At 44.0% G+C, this 21,483-nt stretch overlaps 1 protein-coding gene across 1 annotated transcript; it reads left to right on the top strand.

Annotated features, from left to right (window-relative positions):
• The first annotated feature begins 3,735 nt into the window (after nt 1–3,735).
• ikzf2 (IKAROS family zinc finger 2) lies at nt 3,736–19,329 on the top strand. The gene is made up of 7 exons (XM_084689855.1): nt 3,736–3,787; nt 7,028–7,132; nt 9,346–9,537; nt 10,452–10,619; nt 14,203–14,340; nt 14,685–14,816; nt 16,430–19,329. Exons 1-7 carry the CDS (start codon nt 3,751–3,753, stop codon nt 17,230–17,232), a joined length of 1,575 nt encoding a protein of 524 aa, XP_084545981.1. The 5' UTR covers nt 3,736–3,750; the 3' UTR covers nt 17,233–19,329.
• The last annotated feature ends 2,154 nt before the right edge of the window (nt 19,330–21,483 follow it).

The raw sequence follows: 21,483 nt of genomic DNA on the forward strand, positions 1-21,483 counted from the left end.
ATATTTGATTAATTCAATTGACCCGGTAATTGTTGCGTAACTGGCGCGTCTTCGACACAGGAGGGAGCCAGAGAGTATCATTACTATTTATATGTATTTCAATATGGTTTTATATAATTTGCCCAACTGATTTACTTTGTTAACCGATATATTAAAATACTACTGGTTTAAGTGCGTATTTTATTTCCATTCACACAAAGAAAAAATTCACATCGATTAGGCCTACTGTTTTATCAAGTGAACTACATCGTTAATAATGACGATTAAAGTAGCCTTTACTGGCCATGTTTGCTGCATAATAGGCTATGTGGTTCGGATTATTACAACGGAAATCACCCAACACTATATCAGACACATCATAAACATCTTCCAATAGCCTACCTTGTTAAAACCATGTAATCGATTACCGAGCAGCCGACTGCCCATACAGATTCGTTTGTCATGGTCAGATCAAGTTTCCAGAATAGCAACAGGCTAGTCTGCTCTGCTTTCGAAGATGGAGGAAATTCCAGCGGGTTAACTAACTAGCCAATGCATCCGATAAGGATTATCATAGTAAACGGTAAGAAATGTAACGGGCTGGTGCTTTCGCGCACTTTAAGACAACCACGTACAATAAGGTGTTGATTTAGATATTGAAACTATTCGAACAAAGTCCAGGCTATTAGTGGACCGACACATCCATCGTCATCCACTGTCGTGGTTCTGTCAGCACTGCGTCCAAAGACAGGTGCGTCTTTCTGTGACAGTCTGTAGTGATAACTGATCTGACAACCAGGTGAAGTCCAGTGCTATGTGGCAACACATAGGCTACAGGTTACCCTTCTATGGGCCTGCTCTAGCCTTCTTCATCGTTGAAGTTTTTATGTTACGAATGATTATCGTTACATGTAATTAATCATTCATTGAGTTATTATTGTATTGCAATATAACAGCTATATCTGGAGAATATAATTGCGAGTTAACCACATAAATGAAGGCAGGTTTGCATGCACCAGTTATCAGTGCTCTAATATTAAGTCCAATATTTTTTTTTTTTAAAGCTGATGTTTTTCCAATACCTTGGTCGGGTAGCGTGTAAGCTCCCTGCCTCTTTTCTTTGGCTAATTCTTTGGAACCGGTGGATCCAGTTTTATCCCTCTCCTTCTTTCATTTAGAAACGTGTTGTCTTTCCACTTACCTCTTTGTTAGTTTTCCTTACGAACAGCACACATTAGCTAACCTTTAAGTGCATTTGGGATATTTTTTTAATCAAGTGAACGAGATTGGCACGGTGCGGGGGTCGCGCATTGGGTGGAAAAGTTGACTTTGCGCGCTGCAAAGGAAGTAGCCTGTAATCAAATGAGCTTTAGGATAGATGCGCTCTTCCTAACTTTTCTCAGTCAGTGCAAGATCAGTTCGTGGATTGATCAACCTATTGCCTCTGACAGTAGCCTATATTTGAGTGTTTCCTCATGCTTTGTTTTGAAAATGACTTGAATGAAAACGGTAACTGAGGTAAACTGGTGTTTTTCAGTTATTAGTATTACTATTTAAAAAAAGAAAGAAAATTCACGGCATCTGATAGATATAGACTACTAGGCTATTTAAATTAGCATTATAGAGGGAGGTGACAACCAGATATCACATTGGTGGATATCATCGAAACAGTACGCATTTGCGCAGGGGGGACAACGAAAGGTAATTCTTGAATAATTTGACTGTTTTAATTAAAATAACAATGTGTCTTTTAACTGTCGCTCCAACTTTATTATCTGTTGGAACACTGTGAGATTGCCTATACAGTAGCCTATCGATATTTGGCAAGAGATTGCTTCAGTTTCTGAAAAGGCAACATCATTGTTTCAACATGACCATCCACTTAAACAGAGGATAGTCAGTGTGTGTTTCGAGCAGTCTTATCAAAGTTTGCCCGGGACAGGGTGCTGTTGCGCGATCGGTCTGATAATGTGGTAAGCATGTGCTCAGTTAGCTTGGGAACCATACAAATCTGCCAGCTCATGTTTTATTTTTTCTCTAGTAGATGATGAGTCTGGCTGGCTGCTCACCCATTCAAATAGATTTCCCTCCGTCCAGAATCTGGTCTGGTCTATTACAAAGGTTTTCATGATTTGTTGCGGATTTAATAGGATGGCAGTACAGATAAGACACCAATCGCTGCCTGACTCAGTGCAGTGCATGCTAGAAATGGTGTCTGGTGCATTGCATTGTCACTTATTGTCACAGTGACATGAGCCACTAATCTCAAAAGAGCAAGCCAGGCGCTGCGGTTGCTCTCCACCGCCAACCCAAGCCAACAGCACGATGGGAAACGACTTGCTGACTGACTGTCCGACTTTATCACTGTTTTTGTTTTACTCCTCCCGACTGATACCTCCTACTCCCGTCTACATTCAGGGCTTGGAAAGGCAGATCTCGAAAACATCTAGTTGTTGAGAGTAAACAACAACCAATATAATGTTTCTTTGTATCTATCCCATTGAGTCCGAAGGATATGTTTGTCCTTTGTCCTTGGAGATCGCCCCTTGGTTATAAAAAATGCACTGAGAGGTTCCAGACCAAGTGGCATTTGAAAGTTAAGATTCGTTCAGACAGAACGCTGCAACGGCACCATATAGCTCTCTGAAACCCATTATTTCCAATGGTTTTACGGTGCATCAGGCAAAGCGCAGGCTGCGCACAAAATGCAATAGGTTGCACTGAGCGCTGTGACAAATACCAGCGAATACTTTTTTCCAGATATTTTGGGCTGTCTCTGACTTCAATTAACATCTGAACAGTAATGTGCTGAACCCAGACCGTGTTTTGTCTTGCCGGGTTGGTGCACATTATGCAGCAGCGCACTCCTTCAAACAGGAACCCTGCCACCTAGGCCTACACGTTATTGTAATGCCCCCTTATTGTAATGCCCCCTTGTAATGCCTAATTTCTGACCGATAGCATACTGTTTATTCCGGCCAATATTATACTAAAATACATTTGAAATTTGAGTATGAAACTCATTTGATCTAAATAATTTAGAAGGTTTTTGTACAATTAATATACAGCATACTGTATGCTAGTGCACATAGTTCATTATTGGTCTTACTCTAAAATGTGTTGGACAGTCAAAATGCGGCCATTAATACTGGGTGTAACTAAATTATGCTTGTAATTCAATAAAATATGTTTCAAAATTGTTGCCAATTGTATGGTAAGGATTCACAAGGCTCTAAATCATTCTCGCCTTGACCAGAGACAAGCACAGAGAGAGCAGGAGGGATTAACATACACAAACAAATGCACAGACACACAAACATACCTGACCACTGACTTGAAATACATTTAGTTGGTCTTCATCAAACTTGGGGTGGGGTGGTGGTGGTGTGTGTGTGTGTGTGGGGGGGGGGGGTGTAGAGGAAATGGCTATTCTCACTACAACTGCAAAGTCTGTAACAAAGTCTGAACCTATCCTGCTAAATGTGTTTCTTCTGTGGTTGTGCAAACTGAAATGAATGGCTGTATTTTTAAACACGTGTGACCTTGGGATGGTTTGAAAAACAGTGTTGCTCAGTGCTACTGAGTTGTTATGTCTTTTTTGCTCTTTTGAAACCACTCCTGCAGCCGCATGACTTGAATTTAAGCAACAACATTTGTATTTATTCAACTAACAATGATGCATCCTAATGGGTAACTCTTAACTTGTGTTTGACTTACAGTACTCACTGAATAAACACTTTTTCTCTGGCCACCACAGCTCTCTGCAGGACTATGGACTCGGAAGGTTCACCAGATGGGTACCGTGCTAGTAAGTCAACTGATCCATCACTCTGTCTGCCTAGATTAAGCTTCAGGATTCTTGTGTAAGAAGAAGAAAGATTGGCAATCTTGCGATATCATTGTCACTGTCACAGCCTTAAGTGGATGCTTTGGGTGTCGCAAAAATCATTTATGTAAATTACACTAGCAAAAACATATTTGTTAGATAAATACAATTCATGTATTTAAAATATATGTACCTTGCTTGGGATTTTCCCTTAGAGCAAACCCTTTCCTGTTTGGCCCTTATAACCTGTGAAAAAAAGCAGTGACATCCTGTTTAATGCTGATAGCTGATGCTGGATACACTTGTTATGTGTCTCCATTTCCCTTTTTTGGTTTCTTACAGGCACATATTTATTTTTGTGTTTTTTTGTGTACCTTGTTTATAATCTGTCTGCCTCTGTACTTAAACTGGTGGTTCGCGTTAGTGACATCATGGGGACTTCCTGGTCCACTGAAGAGTGGGCCTGCGGGAACGCCTGTCGGACAGGGTAGGGTGGAGGTTGACGATGAAGTAGGAGCTCTCTGCTTTCCGTTCCTCCTGTGTTCTCCCTCGCCTTATGTTCAAAAATATGCCAAACATTTCAGTTCTGTCTGTAGGTCATTCCCGTCCTCTCTTTCAGCCCTTGTGAGTGTGTCACTGTATTCACTCGATGCGTTAGTGTTGGCGTGTAAAGTAGCCTGTGGAAGCAGGTTGCTGGTGTATGCCCTGTGATTGTGTAGCAAAAGGTCGAAAACCCTTGGCTACCCGGGACATTTGTTATCTGCAGGGTGAGACTGTACCAGGTACACAGCAGTACTTCCCTCTTCTCTTGGTTTCCCAACAAATTTCCTCAGATAAGATACAACATGCTGATAGTCTTTAGTTTGACAAATGTTGCAGATGCTGAGCAAAGCTTTGGGAAAGGGTGATTCATCACCAAACTGATAAATGTCAACATTTTCATTCCTTAAGCAATTTGAAGAATGTATGCTGTGTGTGTACTGTTTGTAAAAGTTCATTTGTACTGTACAGTATTTTTGAGAAAGAGTTAGAAAGGAACAGAAAGAGGGAGTGAGAGAGAGAGAGAGAGAGAGAGAGAGAGAGAGAGAGAGAGAGAGAGAGAGAGAGAGAGAGAGAGAGAGAAGGATAGAAAAAGATGGTGTGGTCTGGAGGTTCAGTGTTTTACTGGAAAAACCAGATCATTCTCATGAACTGTTTATTGAACAAGCCAGGACTGAGTGCTCTGTCATTTAAGTAGATAATTCAGTAGAGGTCCAGGTTTCATATTTGAACACAAGCCATAACTTTGTTCAGTACAGGTGAAACAATGTAATTCTATCAACAGTTCTGTCTTATCGCAAGGGTTTTATAAAAGAACCAAATCCATGAATCTGGCAAATACACAGAGCAAGTCTGTACTGATGATTTTATTTTATTTTCCTTTCTTTGTCATTGTCATACATCTTTTCCTTTCACCCACCAGTACATGGAATGATCCATCTATGCTGTTAGTGTTGACCTCCTCCGCTGTGCTCTCAGTCTTAGCCTACTGTTCATACAGTATTGACTCAACAAATGAGTGGTGTGAAGCGAAGATTCTGAATCAGCAGACAGTAGTGTGTGTGTGAGTGTTGGTGCGTTCCTTATGTGGATGTGTGCGGATGTCAGCGTGTGTGTGAATGGATACGTTTGTGTGTTAGTGAGTGCGTGCATGCCATGTGCGTTTGCCACTGTGTGTGTGTGTGTGTGTGTGTGTGTCTGCCACGACAGAGGTCACACTCGTGGATACACTGGTTTCCTGCGACTCCTGCCTCACTCAGGAGTTACCAAAGCTCGAACGCTCCCATGTAATTTCCAGACCGTGTGTCAGTACAGTCTGTTTACGCGGGTGTCATGGCAAGACCTCTTCTCATGACACTCAAATAGTAATTCGCCTGAGAGCCTTTTAGTGTTCCGCGAGGCAGCTGTCCGTCCAGGCTCCCGTAATGGAAAATCCTTCATGACAAATCTGGGCCACTCCTGTCTCCGGGACAGCACAGCCAGGGGATAGCCGTCCACCGGTCACCTGAGATTTCCTCCAACCCCAGCGAGTGCACGCAATCCGAAACCGTGCCCAGGGATTGTGTCATGTCTCCCAGCGGGCGTCACTCAGCTCAACAATGGGACACCACTCCTCCTCCTCCTATTCTTCCTCGTGATAGCCACCGTCCTTTAAGTATAGACGCACAAACCGACAGGGACAGTTTGAGGTATCGGATCTATTTCACTGGAGGGGAGTACTTGTAGCTTAGGGTCAAGTGTGCAGTCAATGTTGGTATTTGATTTGCATTTGCTCATCATTGCAACCAGACTGCTTGGTAGCAGTAAGAACGAGACCTCCATACTAGGGAATCTGTGAAGAGGCTGTTCACGTGAACATCTCAGGTACTTTCCTTCTCGGCTATCAAGGAACTGCTGCGTAGTGCTAAATGTGGTGAAGTGAGGGGGTTTGCCCCGACTCCTCAGGGATCTGACACCTTGGTCAGCAGGGCTGCTTCGCTGTAGCCTTTATCTGAGAGGCTCCGATGGGGCCAGAGTGTAATGGGATAAGGGATAGGCTAGCTCTCCCTCTGAGTGGACACAGCTATCCATAGCCCGGCCTATGAACAGCCTGCTGAGAGAAAGCAATCGGATACTAGACATGGACATGCTACTGGACATGAGGATCGCAGCCAGCACCTTGACCCCGCTGCCTCCCAGTACTGTCTGCCTCGTGTAGGTAGACATGCTGGGCCTGGTTAATGGTAGTGGGACGTCTCTCCGCTAAACTGTGGTTCTAGAGAGCCAGAGGTGGACCATTGCGGCAACCACTCTATGAAATGTTCCTTCCTGTTCATACATCATGTTTTGCTGGTGACCCGGTATTGTCATGCATAAACATTGCAGTGCACCTGTCAAGCATTGGAGTGAAGTTAGTGTCACTGTCATCAGAGAATATCAGTAGAAATTGTAGAAATAAAATGATCTGAATTTGATGGATGAGGTTTGATGAGTGGAGTATGAATACTTCCAGCATTGTTTTGTGTGTGTGTGTGTGTGTGTGTGCGCGCGTGTGAGTGTTTACTGTGTGTGTTTGAGTGTATGGTCAAGAGTGAGACCAGCAGAGTGAGCATGAGAAGGGTAATATTTGGAGCCGCGTACTGTCTGCGCGCTGTGCAGACAAGGACAATATCCCCGGCTCAATTGTTGCCGTCTGTCTCCCAGGTAACGGAGATTGCCCTCCCAGGAAGGAGAACTCGAGAATGTCGGTGGACCTGTCGGCAAACACACCCAACGGACTGGAGCCTCAGGGTCCTAAGTCGCAGAGCGGTAAGTGCCTACTCAACACGTTAGCTTGCACACGCACGCACGCACACACGCCTATTTCGTTACAATGCCGGCTTGTCATTTGGCATAATGTCTAAATATGACTACTAACCACTTACTGGTAGTAGGAGTCTACAGTAGCCAGAAACTGTCATCACTTAATATCCTAAGTCTTGCATTGCTCTTTTCCTGCGGCCTCTTAATTAAACCATGAAAGGAGACTGTGTTCCTCTGGTGGCTGTGGTCCTCTGGTGGCTGTGTCACAGAGGGGTTGTCAGAAGAATGAAGGCCCCCCAGCTGAGGTAGATGTTTTGGAAGGAGAAGCTCGACACCTGCTGTTTGCCTCATATACTCTAGCTCCTCTGTCACAATGCAGTTATGATGTTCTGACTGGTCCCTGGAAAGGGATAAACAAACATGTGGGGGGAAATATCTATTTTGAAAGCATATTTAATTTGAAAGATTGTGGAGTCCACAGTTACCAATGGTCTCTGACTCACAACTCCAAAGCTCTCTCTCTAGGGGTTCTTTTGATGGTCACCCTACAGGGACCCTACAGGCATTTTACCGTCACTTTACTGTTACTCCACTGTCAGTCTGCTGTCACTGTACGGTCGACCTACTGTCTCTTGCTGCTACTCGACTCCATTCTCCTCCTCGACTGTTTCATGATAGCCTCGTGTGTGTCATTCTCACTTTCTCCTTCTCTCTCTCTCTCTCACTCTCACTTTCTCCTTCTCTCTCTCTCTCTCTCTCTCTCTCTCTCTCTCTCTCTCTCTCTCTCTCTCTCTCTCTCTCTCTCTCTCTCTCTCTCTCTCTCTCTCTCTCTCTCTCTCTCCCTGTTAAGGTTGTCATGCTGTCTTCTGACAATTCTGTTGCTGCTTCTTTCTTTTACGCAGTCCTTTCCCTTAATTCACTCTGTTGTTTTCATGTTAATGATTTAATGTAAACCTCCTGGGGAAAGCAGAAAAACGAAATAGAAATAGAGTCAGGTTGGTCCATGTTGCCAGGATACAGTCGCCAGGGATGACACCTTGAGCGTCTCACTTTTTGTGAAATAAAACGGCATGGCATTCAAATGACAAACGAACGACACAGCTGCACCTTAGAAAATGCCATTTGGTCGGTTTCACCTATTTTAACAACAAGTCACGTCGACAACGCTACGTACGCACGTCGTCATGAGATGAAAGAGCCGGATAGTGGTGTCAGGGTTGAGGTTCACACTCCGCACCCATTCAGTGATTAAGGTCTCGGTAATCACAAACAGGCTTGTCAGGATGGGTAAGGGACTGAGAGCCAGGATCAGGTTTTCCAAAGCGTGTAGAGGAATGCAGGGAGCCTCTACAAGTTCACGCTAAAGTTGTGTGACCTTTTGTGGCGTTTGGCGATTTTTTTGGGGCTCTTTTGCGTCGTGTAGTGCGTCAGTTTGTGTTGTGTTCGTTTTCCCATCATGGCTAAACTAGAGTGTCTTATAGTAATGAATGACGTTTTTGAGTATATAAAATATGTATCTAGGCAGCCCGTGTATGAATGACTGTATGTCTATCTGTGTGTATGTTTGTGTGCGTGTGTGTGTGTGTATGTGTGTGTGCGTGACAGTGCATGTGTTGGCTGTCAGAAGCCCCATTGTCTGGTGACAGATAATGAGACTGCTATAACAATCAGAACGTGCATTCCCATCTTCAGTCAGCGAGTTCTCCCTCCCCTTCTCTCCTCCCCCAATGCAACCATTCTCCCAGTGCCAGTCAAGTGGAAACCCACACATGCTGAGAACCTAGCCCGGGCAGGACACTCCCTACCTTCTCCTCAGGGACTCGAACCAGACCAGCCTGTTTCTCATTTCTCCAGCAATCTGTCAGTGTTGCACAGCATGTCACAGAAACCTCCTTCTGGGAGTCACTCTTTGTTTGGTTGTCCGACGTTGACCTGTCGTCTGTTGCCAGGGGCTCTGGGCTGGTGAGGGCAGGTCGAGGTGTGAACACACTGCTTGCTACTGTCAGTGCACAGCTCTCTCAGGTGTGATTGTGAAGAAGTGGGTTCTGTTCGCAAAGGGTTCGATTGGATATGAATTCTAGGGTTAGATATGCGCACGTCCACATCCCCATCCCCGTCCACACATACACAGGCAAAAACACACAAACGCAAACACACACAAACACACTCACATACATACATACTGACTCTCATGTCTCTCATGTCATTGTCTCAATCAGAAGTGACCATCAAGCAGGAAGAGGGCACGGGAGACGAACCAGAAGGGAAAAGCACAGCACCAGAGGACATGACCCATAGTGGGGAGGAAGGATCGGGATTGGAGGAGCCCATGACTGACAGCCCCAACAACCTACAAGATGGTGTGTCTGGGTCCGATGGAGTAAGCGACGCAGACAATCGGCTACAAAATGGTACATGATGGTCTTTTTCATTCAGTAAGATCCAAACCACATACCATACTGTCAAATTCTAAAACATTCTCTGATTGCAGTGCTAATATATTAAAGTTTTGTCGTAGGTTAACTTTCTAAATGATATATGTCCAATAACTCAATGAACAATACTTCCGGTAGATGATTTATTGTTAGTTGTCATTGTTAGTATCACTTTTTTGTGCTATTGTATTCTTTGTTAGAGGGTGTGGGCAGTTTTTGCTGCCAAGTAAAAGACAGTAGTTTAGCCCTTGAATGATTATCAGGGAAAATATCCCTGGAATCCTCCACAACCTGTTCCTTAGCCTTTTTACCTGACGCTGTGACGACAGTGCTGTCACCATCACAGCTACGGGATCCTATTTCACTTTTTCCACATGGTTCCGCAAGACCAAACGATGTCCACCATGGTGAGAATACTCAGCTGCAACGACCGTAGCGTTACCGCAGGCAGACGACATGCGGAGATGTAGCCAAACAAACGCCCACCTCGTAGCTGGCACTCACCATCTTCATAATCATGTCACACGAGACCTCGGCTCTGTGGCATCATGTGCCATTCATTCGCTAATTCTAATATTGAAATCACTGACAGTGCAACTCTGCTATAAAGTGCCACAAAGCTAAATGTGTTGTCATCGAGATGTTTAGAAAGTGTTGCTCCTTCACAAACAGCTGTAAGTAGGGCTTTGTAGCTGGTTTACCCGTGAGTGGTGTACTTGCTGATGTTACCATACAGACAAAAGGGTGTGTGCGTAGGTGGTGGTGGTGGTATGGGGAGGGGGTTAGGGGCTTCTGAGTGTATGTGTCTCTATGCACTTCAGATGTGTACATGCGTGTGTGTGTATGTGGTGCACAAAACTGAAAGTGTGTCCTTCCTGTGTCTTCCCCAGGCGATAGGCCGTTCCAGTGCAACCAGTGTGGGGTCTCCTTCACCCAGAAGGGAAATCTCCTGAGGCACATCAAGCTGCACACGGGTGAAAAGCCCTTCAAGTGCCCCTTCTGCAGCTACGCCTGCAGACGCCGTGACGCACTGAGCGGCCACCTGCGCACACACTCAGGTCAGACGGCACTCAGAGGCCTCCCTCCATCCTCCCATCCTCGTCAGTCCAACTCTCTGACACCGCATGGATGTAACGAGCGAGCTCCGTGGGTTTCTGTTGAGCTGGATTAGCCATGCGGGCGACACGCACTGTGGATCTGTGTCTCTCAGAAAGCTTCGACCCGACTCGTGTTTATGCTTGTGTCGAGAATAGCACGTGTCGATCTCGATCTCGCATCGTTGGATTGACTGCAGATACGGGGCTTTTTGCAGACGTTGTTTATGTGTGTGTGTCTGTGTTTGTGTGTGTGTCAGTGTTGTGGTTAAACACCAAGGCCAGGCTGTTCCTGACAAGCTCAACTCACGCTCCTTAGAAGGAAGCTCTCTGCTCAGAGACACATGAGGAGTGGCGGCCAGAGAGCTCTCTAACTGTAACCCACTTTCCTATCTTAGCATCACCAGAGGATGTGCTTTCTTATGCCTGTGAGATCAGGGTCAGCTGACTGACTGACTGAACCCTTCTACCCCCCACCACCCCGACCCAAGCCCTTTCCTTCTAGTTCTGCTCAAAAGTTGCCCTTTGACTTCCACTCATTCTAATGACGGTTTTTGTTTTTTTCTGCCGGGTTGCGTCTCTCCCTTGTAATGTTTTAGTCTTTCTTGTCTTTCGGCGTGTGTTCTCTGTATCTCTTGTTTTCCTTCCACTCTCTCTACTCGGATCTCTCTCACTTGCCCCTTTTTGAGTTTCTCACTTCCTGTTTTAAATGTCTAAATTGATTCTGCAGCCTCCTGGATCGACACAGTGGCTGAGATGAAGTGTAAAGTTGTTCCTCTTGCAGTACACTGGTCTTTGCTGTATTTATTAGTCTGCCACTCTTTCCCGTGCATCTGAGTTAGTGTGGAACGCAAGGATGGGGGGTTGTGACATAACCTAGGGAGCTGGCTGGCATGACGCTACCTTACATGAAAGGCATGACACTGTTCTTCCCCTTTCGCTCTCCATGGCCATGGCACGATGGAGACACCTGGCACCCTGCCCAGGAAACAGGTGAAGTCAATAGTGGAGGAAGTTAGACGAGAGACAGTAACATTTAAGGAGAGAGACAGAGAGACAGACAGAGTATACTTTACTGCCTCATTCAACGACTGGTTAAGGCTTTGCTGAATGACTGTCTAAAGGGCAAAGAGTTGACTTTTACTATGTATATGTTGTATTGACACCTCACCTAAGTAAACATCTACCTGATTGAGGTCTTCTTAACAAAACAAGAAGAACTAACTCCTTAAATGTGTTGTTTTATAATCATCATTACACCTTGCTTCCTATTGTGTTAAGTCGATGATAGAGTAAATGCAATGCAGCAACAGTTATCTAACAGACAATAAGGATGGCTGGATATATTTAAGGTGGCATAACTGCAGTAGGTTGTTGCATACACTAAAATAAAAAATGTGTCTGTCAAACTGTACAGAATGCAGTACTTTCATGTCCTTCCCTGTTGGCATACATTAACTGCTAGAAATGCTGCATGACCTTGGGGCAGAATAATGCTCTGTATATTTCTATGAATGTGATGTGTTCATGGACAGAATGTTCTCCATGGAGACCGATAGAATCGCACAAGTTAGTAGCACATGAGATAAGGGACCTGAGTTCCTGTTTATCACCCAAATGGAAGCGGCCAAGTGAGTCTGAACACAGAGTTGAATTAATTTACATGGCCAAGAATAGCAGCTGAAAGCGGGATTTGGGTGATGCATCCAACATCTGCAAAGCCCACATGGGGCGGTGGTTTTGAAAGATAAAAAAATACATTGAAGTGAACTTGTGTTGGTGTTGGTGTGATTACAATATGAAAGTGTTACTGCCCAATACCATGTAGGCAGTTTGAAGCAGGTGCTGTGCCTGACAAAGATCACTGGAGCAGACATTTCCCCTGTGACGATATGTAGATATAACTTGGTTGAACATCGTAAAACGCGTAATTTTACTGTAAAAACCATAACCTGTTAGCTAGCTACAACTCTATGCTCCCATGATTTTAGAAATATTGAAACGGACGTGTTTCGGTATATTGCCTTACTCAGACATTCTCATGAACCATAGTTTCTAATGTACTAAACCAATTGCTACTCATAGACCACAAGATTGCTCAATGGCAGATATTGTTGCTGATGATGTTGTGATTGTTCCTATGAATCACTGTAAAAAAAAAAAAAGAAAAAAAGCTTGCTTATGGAATATAGGTCATGTCTGAGGATGGGTCTATGAAAAGTGGTTTATATCATTATTGGACACGTCATCCAAACATTGTCAGATGTGGTATCATAGCCATATGTGGTACACACAATAGACAAGATGTATTTGAATGTGACCTTTATAACGTATGTCTAGGACATATACATGTAATAATTAATATTTTTACTTACATTTCAAAATGCAGTAAAGTAAAAATTGAAGTAATGTAGTTTATGGATAACATGTTCCCTGAATGGTTTCAATTCAATGTTATCTTGATTAAAACAAAGCTTGCATCCCTCCTTTTCTTTCTCTAACAGACACAATGGCAGCGGTCAAACCATTCCCAGATAGTCCACACAAAAAGTTGTGTCTTCTCATATAAAAACCTCAAACTGAAGCACATTGGGGCATTCTGTTATCAAAGTCAAACACACACACACACACACACACACACACACACACACACACACACACACACACACACACACACACACACACACACACACACTGCTGTCGTCTCAGTGTCTGGGTCACATAGTCAGCATGGCATCTGGCCTGTAGTGCACTCTCAGAGTCCCTTTATGACTCAAACCAAGACCTTTCAGAAAATTCTACTACACAGGGTTGTCTTTCATGCTATCCAATATCTTACTAGTCATGCTGTAGGACCAGGCAGTAGACGAACGGACAGATCTGGGGGTGCTTGGATGAGCGGATGGATGGATTTATGAAGAGATGAATGGATTTGATGGGCAAATCACCTTGCTTCTCCCTTCCTGCTGTGCTTCCTGCTGGGTTCGTCAACCCAGTGTGGAGCCAGCCTGAATGGAGCCGACAGCATGAATCACAGCCCTCCTCCAGCCGGTGGGAGAGAGGTGTTGTTTTCGCGTTGACGTTTCTTTCCGACCACTACTGGATGTACTTTTGCTAGACGCAGCAGCATCGCTCTTGTTCGTAGAGTAGGGCTTTACTACAGCAGTGGGCCCCTGGGTGACTTGATGTGTGTATGTTCCAGGGCGTATGAAAAGTAGATGCGTATGAGTGTTTTTTCTTTTTTTTTTTCGAACTTCGCCCACTGCTTCTCTGTTTGTCTGGTGTGCCGCTTGGCTGGTGATAACTGTGTGGGATCAGAGTAATAGTGGAACATGACTCCATGAGCTCAGAAGCCTGCTCGATCTTTCTCGAGGCTTCCCCACTCTTCCTCTTTTACTACGGCTGCCTTCCTCAGCCAAGCGCAGGCTCGTCGTTGCGTCATCCCCCCGAGTAGGTTGAACCATCTCCTGCCCCCTCCTTCTCGCTGTCTCATTGCTGGTGTGTGACATTAATAGTCCCCTTTCCTTTGATGTCACCTCTGCATTAGTTGGCAAACCGCACAAGTGCAACTACTGCGGACGCAGCTACAAACAGCGCACGTCTCTGGAGGAGCACAAGGAGCGTTGCCATAGCTACCTGCAGAGTGTTGGCATGGATCCCACCTCTAACTCAGGACCTTACCCAGGTGAGAACGACTTGTCTTCAGCTTTCATAGAGACCAACTGGCAGCTGCTTCCAATGTGTAATCATCTAAAAGATATGTTGTTTAACGGTGAGATTAGCCATTACAGTTTGGACCAAGGACAAAATGAAGGGGGATGGGAGAAACCTTAACCCCCCTCCCCTCCCACATATGCACAAGCTCAGTTAAACAATTTAACCTCTAACCTTACCATGGATGCATATTGATAAGGATGGTATCATGGATGCTGTGCTTCTGTCGCTGCCGGACTGTGGAACATCAACACTCACCCACATACTCTGCCCCCTTCCCCCTCCCCCCCCCCCCCCCCACACACACACACACAGGTGAAGCCACCAAAGAGCACAGGCCACCAGCAGAGGCCTCTGTCATGGCAACCTTTGATCGTCCGCCCGTCATTGAGAGGTTGCAGGGCAGCGTGGGGAAGAGGAAGAGCAGCAATCCCCAGAAGTTTGTTGGTGAGCATGAATGCCTTGGCCGCACCGCACCGTGTCGGCTCAAACCAAACATTTTCAAACAATGTACATTGTTGTTGGCAAGGCTACAGCAATATAGTGTACTGTGAAGTATTCATCAGTGAGCATCATACCAAGGGCACCTACTGTATCTGCTTTTCAAGTTAGATAATATACAGACATAAATAGTAAAGTACACAGACAGAAAGAGAAAGAGAGACAGACAGACAGACAGACGGGTATGTTGCTTTATTTTCCAAGTATTGAAAATTGGTTGAACTCTGGGCTTACCACATGATTATATGCTTTGGTTAAGTAAAACAAAAAAGTGATTTTCCTTATGTCATTGTTTTATTTAGCAGGGTTATTGCTTTAGGAAGGCCAGAGTTCTTTTGCCCAGTGCCTCCTTCTGATTGACGTGTTCCAGCGGTCAAAAGGTCTTAAACTCCACATCGAGGGGATGATAAAGACCTAGTGCTGTTTTTTTTCTCAAGGCTTTGTTCTGTACATGGATGACAGTTAGAGTGCTGCTGACCTGTGATATGTCAGCATTGTTGATATTTTAATAAGACTTGTTGGTTGTGCGACTCTGATCCAGTTGGTCTGGCAATGAAAACGCATACTCTCAATAAAAAAAAATCCCAATATGTTTGCCTGTAATATCCGTTGAAACATGAGAGGTGTGCACCACTCGTCAAGTCAATAATCTGCAGATTTGAATTTGTATTTAAAACTGGGACATGCACGTGTTTTATTTTGAAGTCTCTCAACATCAAATTTAAACAATTTGAAGAAGAAAATGTGTATGTCTATAATTTAAAGTAAAAAAAAACATATATATATATATATATTCATATTTTAAAAAAACTAAAAAGTATGTATAGTCTCTTTAAAGTGAACATCTTGTAGATTGTAATGTTTTTAAAGTTATTTTGTAATTCCAAATGTTAGTCATTTAAATGGAGTACAATTTACAATGAAGTACAACTAATCGCAATTAATCAACTGCCCTCTCTGGACCAATTTACAGACATACTTATAGTTACCTAAGAGTACATTTTCCAATGATTGTCAATCCTCTCAGGGAGAGTTGAGTTTATTAGTTGCTTTACCGCACTATTAGGTGTAGAGGAAGAGATTGAGCAAGAGACAAAGCGGATGAGAGCACGAGGAAATGTTTTTTCACGTTGTGGTTTGGTACACCTGTAGATTTGCCATTGTTCTTATCGAGAGGGGAGCAAAACAGCTTACCGCATCCATGTTCTGCAGGGGTTAAGCAGTGCAGTCGGATGGGGCTTTCCACCATTAAACGCCAGACAGCCGCCAGAGAAAAATAGAAAAATGTGAAAAACAAACGAGAAATGATTGCTTTCATATTTCTTTACTTGCAACTGAAGCGGGTAAGGGAGGTTAGTGTGTTTGCTAACACCTTGGTAAACCAGTGATTCACATCTCAAACAGTATACGGTGCTGATTGTGTGAAGCCTGTTACATAGAAGTGGTAGATGGAATGGATCTAGCATGGCTTCAGAGTTCCGCACTCTGCCAAGCACATTCTCTAACTGTGCGGTTATAATATGTGTGAAGTTGACTGTGTCTGTGCCGTTGTGTTTCAGGTGAGAAGATGGTTCGCTATAGCTACCCTGAGCTAAACTATGAGATGGGTATGAAATATGAAAAGGAAGCTGAGATCATGCAGGCCCACATGATGGACCAGGCTATCAACAATGCCATTTCCTACCTGGGCGCTGATTCCATCAGGCCTCTTGTCCATCACCCTCGCCCACACCCCCATCCCGGCACTCCCCTCTCCATGGCAGAGGTAGTGCCCATGGTCAACCCCCTCTTCTCCCATGTGTACTCCACCATGGGGCCCCGCATGGAGCGGCCCAGCAGCCGTGACGTCCCCCACATGCCCGTGCCCCTGCCTCCCCCTGACTATCCCCCCTCCTCCAATGGTCCGGTGTCCTTGACCAGGCCCAAACACCCCCCAGCCGTCCGGGGAGAATCGCCTAGCAACAGTGGCTTGGACTCAGCCGACTCCGCCCGCAGCAGTCCCCAGGAGAGGCTGGGTTACCATGCCAACCTGCCCCATCCCAGGTCCCGGCCCAGTCCAGTTTATGGCAGAGAGGAGAGACGGGCGACCGAGGCAGGCCTGACACCGGAGGTGGTGAGAGGGGGTGGCGAGCGCCCCGTGAGCCAGGACGGTGTGCGTGTGATTGGGCGTCAGGGACAGGAAGTCAGGGTGTTCCAGTGTGAGCACTGTCGTATCCTTTTCCTGGACCATGTCATGTATACCATCCACATGGGTTGCCATGGCTACAGGGACCCCCTGGAGTGCAACATCTGCGGCCATCGTAGTAAGGACCATTATGAGTTCTCTTCCCACATTGTGCGTGGGGAACACACCTTCCGGTAAAGAGAGGGTGGGAGAGAGGGAGGAGAGAGGAGCCATAGTCCGTCCCCATCACACACATAACCTCCAGGAAGGAAAAACTGAAACTTTTGTAGCAAAATAGTTACCTGTGATGTTTTCTGATGAATCAAACAATTATATGAAGGTCTGGGCCAAATACACAGTTCATTTTTCTATGGTGGGTGAATCTGTACTTGTTATTTGTGTCTACATGTATTTTTATTTGTATTTGAAAGCAAAAAGAAAACATTTACTTTGCTGTGATGTCCGTGTGGATGTAACAAAGGAGCTTTAACTATGATTCGATAATGACAGTCATTTATTTCTTAATATCTCCACGTTAGTTCTGCTGGTGCTCAAGGGTTTTATACCTAGCCTCATGTCAGTCCAGTCCACACCTGACCTGAAATGGACACACCCCAAATCTGGGCTCAACCAGCACATCATGGCTGGTTCACATAACGGCCCTTGGAATGAAGAGGACATCCTATCTGAAGCTGGTCCAGAGCTCAGTACCAGCAGCTACATGTCAATATTCAGAGATTCACCAGGCACATGTTGCCTAGTTGACATGCTATTGTTTCTTTAGTATTTATGTGTGCGTGCATGTGTGCGTGCGTGTATTTGCATGCTCTGTGGAAAAGGATACTGCTTGGCACAGTACGCTGTGCACTTTAGTATGTAGCACTGCTGGGGGGAAACTCAGCCTATCCACAATTGAAATGCCAATGTTGGATTATCTTGGTGCACTTGGACATATGCATATCTATTCTGCTCTTAAAAAAAAAAAATTTTACTGTTGCACTGGTGATCATGCAGTACAGTGTATTTTGTCACAAATTAGACTCTACTTTATCTGTTTTCATCCTGGTGGTCTTAGCTATCTCATGGGGGCAATTCTTTCAATTTGTTGTGTGGAAAGTTATTGTGTTTGATCAAGGCAGCTCTTTTCAGTTTACATCTCAGCGATATTGACAAAAGTATAAAATTATACTGCTATGGCATTTGCTTACTATTACCATCAATCAAGTATTGGCACTGGAACTTGTTTACAGTTTGTAACATGCTATTACTCCACATTCATTTAATGCATTATTGTTTTAAGGGGTTTGTCCTGTAGTTTTATATTGAATCAAGTCTAATTTAGACTAAATGTATATTATACTGTATTCAAACTAACATTTTACTATATTACAATATTTCAGATCTGACATTCTGTTTTTAAGGACTTCCCTATTTACATGAAGGGAACACTTTGATGACAAGGTGAAGGTCATTCATCATATGATTTAGACAGCTACACTGTAAGGAACATATCTATTGCCTGTGCAAGTGAGAGTTTACACAAAACAGTGACAACATAAATCTTTGTGTGCGTGGTGTGTGTGTGTGTGTATGTGTATGTATGAAGGGCTTTTCTGGAATGCACTCTTAGCTTATAAAGTGTTCTACTCTCCTATACATACATCAGGGGCTAGACTCATGTTTAGGAATTATATAGCCTAATCTTTAACATAAAGTTGTGTCCTTACAGCCTAGAGTCATCAATGTGAACAAAGAGAGGGGGGGGAAAGGTGATGTTACACACTCTTTACTAGGATACTTGAAGCATCATGATTGATGATTTTGATCAAATATCTATAAACACCTATTTTCTTTGTAAATGTAAAACAGGAATTGGAATATTGTGTTTCTACTCTTAAGTCCTAACCATTGAATTGTTAAAAGAATGGTTTGGAATGTATTTTTGTATAAAATAATATATGAGAACAATGTATATTTTGGCACATTGAAGTTCTGAAACGATTTGACGTTGATGATTACTGATGTGGGGGCTCTCAGGTATCTGTCGCCTATGTGCTTTTGTATGACTTTTGAGGTTTATATAGATCCAAAAAATATATAAATCCTATATTTGGACATTTTGGGTAACTTTCGATGAAGCGATATTGTTATTATTGTGATTAAAACAAATGTATATGGAGGAGAGTTCTTTGGTATTACCGAAATCCACTTCACTGAAGAGTTTGAGTTTTCAGTATCCTTGACTTTACATGAAGATACTGTGCTGTACATAGTTGAATGTTTGTTCAAATGGCATTGGCTTTTCTCTATTAAAGTATTCATTTTACGTCCTGATTGTCTTTGGTCTAGAATCCTCCAGTCGAATCGTTGACACAATTAATAGTCCAATTTTCTCATTTTATCTTGAGACCCTAGAGTAAACTGTGAAACTGTGTAAATGTCAAAACAGCACTATACCCTCACCACCTTACCTCAAAAGAACAAAGCAAAACAAAACAAAAGAATCAAAGCTCAGAGTTATAGAGTTCTAGGAGCACAGATGTTTAGTGACAGATGTTAAGGAGCAGCAGTCAGACCCCACACACGCCTCACTAGCTCTTTATCTGCACTCATCCAGCCTATTTCTTACGTCGCTTACCAGCACCTTTTCTTGTTTCCTTCACTGCCGATGATATCAGTTTGACTCACGTATTCTACATAGTAGCACTGAACTCCCTGTTTCCCTTATCTTGCATCAGGGGGACCTTTTGTCTCACCAATGACATTTCATCAATAAATGAGGAGCAGTTATGTTTGCTCGTGAATTGAATTCATTTTGAATAGGCTGTGGCATGAGCTCTGAGGGTTGCCAGAAGACAAGGAAACGCAAAACTCCTGTGGTATAACCCAGAAAGGGACAAATGGTATTTTTGATGACCTGGAGCAGTCATCAAATGTGTGTGTGTGTGTTTGTGTAGTCTGGATGTGACAACAACTGTCAGGGGGCAACACTTCTCTAAACTCTCAATGCTGTGGTTTCAACACATTATTACTGTTCTGAAGCCCAAGCAAGTTTGACAATAACCCCCATGTGTGTGAGCCGGGTAGTATGAACATGACTGTAGGTAGACAGCCACAGATCACCATATCATCTGACGATTCCAGTCACACATCTAGACATGTGCATATTCTGTTGATACTGTAGATTGAGCAAAATAGATGTTCACTACTTGACCTTGTAAAGCCTGAGGAAAAGAGCTGTGCTGCATGAGCGGTAGTTTCAAGACTTCCTCTATGAGGTTTCTTTGGTGAAGATAAGCTGTTGTGAGAAGGGGCTGCCTCTGACCAGCCTCACACTCCGCCTGTGGTCAGGCTAAACATCCAACCCTGCACAGAGATAATAGACCCATCATCTCTGCATAATAATCCACAGCGACAACCATTGACACACAACTTCTGGGTCACTGATAGGCCTAATAAGGCCTAATAATCTCACATCAACACGGATGAATAATAATGTATCATACATGTGCAGATCGAACCATATTTTCCAATGTGGTTCAATGCTCCAAGCTCTTTTTTTCTGAGCTTGTAAAATGCTGTTTCTATGGATGTATGGCATTGATTACTGTGAAGGCTACAGTAAACTGCTCCAGATCTTCTAATCCTATGAATAACCTCTCACTGGTTGTTGTGCAATCACCGTTCACTCCCATTCCAGTTTTTCCTGCTCAGTGATGGGGGATGTTTGGGCTGGTCTTTCACTCTGCATCTCTCACTTTACTAAACAACCTGGCTGTATCTTAAGACTTTCCTGGACCTAAGTGCTTCCTGGAGTTTTCTCTCCTTTGCCAATGACACTTTCACGGACATTTCGCTGGTGCCATGACTTTGTACTGAGGCTTTGTGGGGAAGAAGACCAGAAAGAAGGTGTAATGGGATTAAGGACTTCTGAGATCCAACCTTGCTCACTTTCAATGTCCCATGTATAAGGTGTACTTTACCACTCCATTTTTATACTGGAAATGGGGATTATAAATACACTATAGAGAGTTGCCAAGATGCATCTGTCTGGCTGGGATCAAGTTGGGACCTAAATGATGTGTGTGTGCCAAATGATGTGCTGTCAGAGTGGGAGTAGTGCTGGATTAGGAGTGGGAGCGGAGGGGTGGGGTCCATAGTAGCTGTGTGGCAACACAAGTGTTGCTGCTGGAAGTGTCTACCTCTACAGGTGTCAGGGCTTGCCTGGCCTACTGTGGATCATAGTGGAATGACACAGTGCTATGACAGCTAAACTCTCATACAAAGGGACAATATAATTATGACTTTCTTTTATTTGTTATACAACATTGGGGATATAGTATTAGGATACCTTATTGACACAAAACATATTGTGCAACAAAACCATTAAGGAGGGAAACCTGGAGTTACTGCAAAGTCCTTTGGGTAATGTTTATAGCTCAAAGAGCG

This window comes from Hypomesus nipponensis, chromosome 23 (genome assembly GCF_054491055.1).
Source record: "Hypomesus nipponensis isolate SF chromosome 23, ASM5449105v1, whole genome shotgun sequence".
NCBI classification, from domain to species: Eukaryota; Metazoa; Chordata; class Actinopteri; order Osmeriformes; family Osmeridae; genus Hypomesus; species Hypomesus nipponensis.